The 3481-nt window shown below is 39.8% G+C and overlaps 1 protein-coding gene across 1 annotated transcript; it reads left to right on the top strand.

The window, feature by feature from the left end:
- The first annotated feature begins 2219 nt into the window (after positions 1-2219).
- Positions 2220-3194, top strand: MC5R (melanocortin 5 receptor). The gene has a single exon (XM_004683965.1). The coding sequence runs from the start codon at positions 2220-2222 to the stop codon at positions 3192-3194; it is 975 nt and encodes a 324-aa protein (XP_004684022.1).
- Positions 3195-3481: the final 287 nt, after the last annotated feature.

Below are 3481 nucleotides of genomic sequence, written 5' to 3'. Positions count from 1 at the left end.
TAAAACTTATATGGTATATGTAAAGACCTGCTGAGTCTGTCAGCAGATGACAGATGACACTTGCACCTGAAGGAGTGTCTGTGTCTCTTATTCACCTTCACCAATGCCATCATTTCCTACAGGAACCTCTGTCACCCCAATTGTTGGATCTGGTCTCCAGCAGTTAATGTTTTTGATTCTTCAGACAGATTCATAGGAGAGGTATTACTGAATCCTATGGTATATATATTTATAATGTTTTAGGGAATCTACATACTGTTTCCATAGGGCTGGATTAATCTGTATTCCCACAAACATTGTAGAAAGACTGTTATCTCTGCACATTTGTTGATTCTGGTCTTTTTGATATGGGCCAATCTTACAAGTATGCAGTGGTACCTCATTGTTGTTTTGATTTGCATTTGCCTCATGAGAAGTGATGAGAAACATTTATCTTCATCTGTATGTTTTCTTTGGCAAGAAAATGTCTGCTTAGCTATTTGCCCATGTTTTTGATTGGGTTATTTTTATCGTTGTTGTTGAGTTGTATGAGTTCTTTTTATATTTTGGATATTGATCCCTTGTTGAATATATGATGTCAAACATAAACAAGTGAGACTACATTAAATTAAAAAGCTCCTTATAGAAAACAAACTATCACTATAAATAAAGACCCCCACAAAATGGGAGAAAATTTTTTCATACCACATATCTGACATGTGAAGAATTTTCCACCAACAAGAGAATCCTGTTCTGTACAGGTATCACTGTGAGCTCCAAAGACTCATAGCCAGAGCAGTGTCTGCCAAGGAGGGACATGCCATGTTCTACCGCTCTGGGCCACTAGGTGGTACTTGAGGCCAATGTCTGGGATATAAGCAAGTTCTGGGAGAGGAGGGATAAATTCTTGTCTGGTGGGGGTGGAGACAAGGAGGCAGGTCTTTCAGGCTTTATAAAGGAAAGGAGTGGTGACTTAACAGCTAAAATACCTTTGCCTGGGTTCTGAGCAGTCTCCATCTTAGGGTGATGGCACTCGGCTCAAAGCAGCCATCACAGTCTGTGGATGCCAGGTGTCCAGGCTGAGCCAGCATCCTCAGTGAAGGGCCAAGAGCTGCTGTGCAAAAGGAGGTGTGAAGGAAGGCACAGGTAAATAGCCACACTTTTTATTTACTTAAAATTGCTTTGAAAGCATCTAAGTCCTGCTTAATGTACATGTGGAAGAGAGTTGGTTGTCTAGTGAGCTTTCAGTTTGATATGCTACTTAATAAAAAAAACTGGTTGATCTAACTGAGATATGACTAGATATAAATGACAAATGATTGCAGGTCAATAAATACTTGTTTATTAATGATGAGCGAAGTGGACAGCAATTCTAACTCTCTCCCAGATGACCTCTTGAGTTTGGAGGGCAAAGGAATTTTTTAATATAAGTCATGGGAGATTTTTTTGGTAACCAAGGAGTGAAATACCTATCTCTAGTACTTACTTAGTGAATTGAAACCACTGTTTCTTTGTAGCAGGCTTAGGTGGAATTTATCAAACTAGTAATCAGACTTGTGGAATTTCAAATACAGAATCAGAGAATATATTGAGGAAAAAAACATTCTCTGTGTGTCAACTTTAACATGTATATGCAGCTTAAATTTAGGAACTGAGAACAGTTTACTTTTCCTATATGATTGTATTTATACAGAGCACAGTCTTCGTTCAAGTAAGGAGGCAATCCTGGTAGGTTTTAGAAAAGGGAGGACAAATTTTATGAAGACTTATTATCTGTACTTTTAAGAGGATAAGTTCCTGTATGTCCTTCTAAAATCTGAGCTGGTATGAGGAAAATTCAGTGCTGGAGCTTTAGGAACATGAAAATTGGGAGACTGGAAGGATTTTGTAGGTTGTGAGTTGGTGACACCATTGATGGGGAACCTTTGTGTTGATTCATAGAACAAAAAGCCAAGCTACTCCTATGTATAGTCACTTCATTAAGAGGTAGGTAAAAGAATGGGATCCTAAAAGAATGGGGGCAGAGGAAGTTGTGAAAATTTTAAGCCAGTATACTGAGGCATGCTATGGCAGGGATTGTGGATACAGGACAGAGTAGCATACTGACCTCACACTGATGCATTGAGTGGACTCACATCTGCTCTTAGGCTGTGCTTGCTTTTGACATACTGTTTCATTTGTTTGGTGAATCATGATTAAAAACCTGTTTTACAGTAAGTTTGCTGCCCAAAAGAAGAGAAATGAATTCCTCATTTCACCGCCATTTTTTGGATTTCAACTTCAACATCACAGAAGGTAACCTCTCAGGACCAAATGTCAAGAACAAGTCTTCACCATGTGGGGACATGGGCATCACAGCAGAGGTGTTCCTCACTCTTGGTCTCATCAGTCTCTTAGAGAACATCTTGGTCATCAGTGCCATTGTGAAGAACAAAAATTTGCATTCGCCTATGTATTTCTTTGTTTGCAGTTTAGCAGTAGCTGACATGCTGGTGAGCATGTCCAATGCCTGGGAGACCATCACCATATATTTAATAAATAATAAACACCTCGTGATAGCAGATGCCTTTGTGCGCCAAATTGACAATGTGTTAGATTCCATGATCTGCATTTCCGTGGTGGCCTCCATGTGCAGTTTGCTGGCCATTGCAGTGGATAGGTATGTCACCATCTTCTATGCCCTGCGCTACCACCACATCATGACAGTGAAGCGTTCTGGGGTGATTATTGCCTGCATCTGGACATTCTGCACAAGCTGCGGCACTGTTTTCATCATTTACTATGAATCCACTTATGTCATCATTTGCCTTATTGCCATGTTCTTCACTATGTTGTTTTTTATGGTGTCTCTTTATATACATATGTTCCTCCTGGCACGGACTCACATTCAGCAGATAGCAGCTCTGCCAGGTTATGATTCTGTGCGGCAAAGAACCAGCATGAAGGGTGCGGTCACCTTGACCATGCTGTTGGGTGTTTTTATTGTGTGCTGGGCTCCATTTTTCCTCCATCTCATTTTGGTGATTTCTTGTCCTCAGAACCTCTACTGTTCTTGCTTTATGTCTTACTTCAACATGTACCTCATACTCATCATGTGTAATTCAGTGATTGATCCTCTGATTTATGCCTTCCGCAGCCAAGAGTTGCGAAAGACCTTTAAAAAGATTGTTTGTTGCCATGGCTTCAGAATACCCTGTTGGTTCCCTGGCAGGTAAACCAAAAAATCCTCTCTGAAGCTCTCTTTTCTCTTTTCCATATATTATGACGAACTCAGTTAGGTACAGCCAAGAAGGAAAACAAAATAACTAGAAAGCCAATCTTTGCATTTACCTTCCCTTTATTCCAACTAAAGAGCATGCTTAATGTGTACTTCTTTTATTGTGTTTGTGTGGGAAAATTTGGGGTCATATATGCACATGTTACTTATGAATTTGGGCAATGATCTGTTCTTACTGTTGTGATTTCCTTCTACATTTTCTTTTGCTCCACTCATCTCTGTAAA

The sequence above is a fragment of the Condylura cristata genome, unplaced genomic scaffold (assembly GCF_000260355.1).
Source record: "Condylura cristata isolate star-nosed mole 26May11 unplaced genomic scaffold, ConCri1.0 scaffold00016, whole genome shotgun sequence".
In the NCBI taxonomy this organism is placed as follows: domain Eukaryota; kingdom Metazoa; phylum Chordata; class Mammalia; order Eulipotyphla; family Talpidae; genus Condylura; species Condylura cristata.
The sequence above is the reverse complement of the archived record's forward strand: the minus strand, read 5'-3'. Positions and strand labels throughout refer to the sequence as shown.

Excerpts from the sequence above, each read along its gene's own strand:
- MC5R (XM_004683965.1), top strand. The coding sequence starts at position 2,220 with ATGAATTCCTCATTTCACCGCCATTTTTTGGATTTCAACTTCAACATC.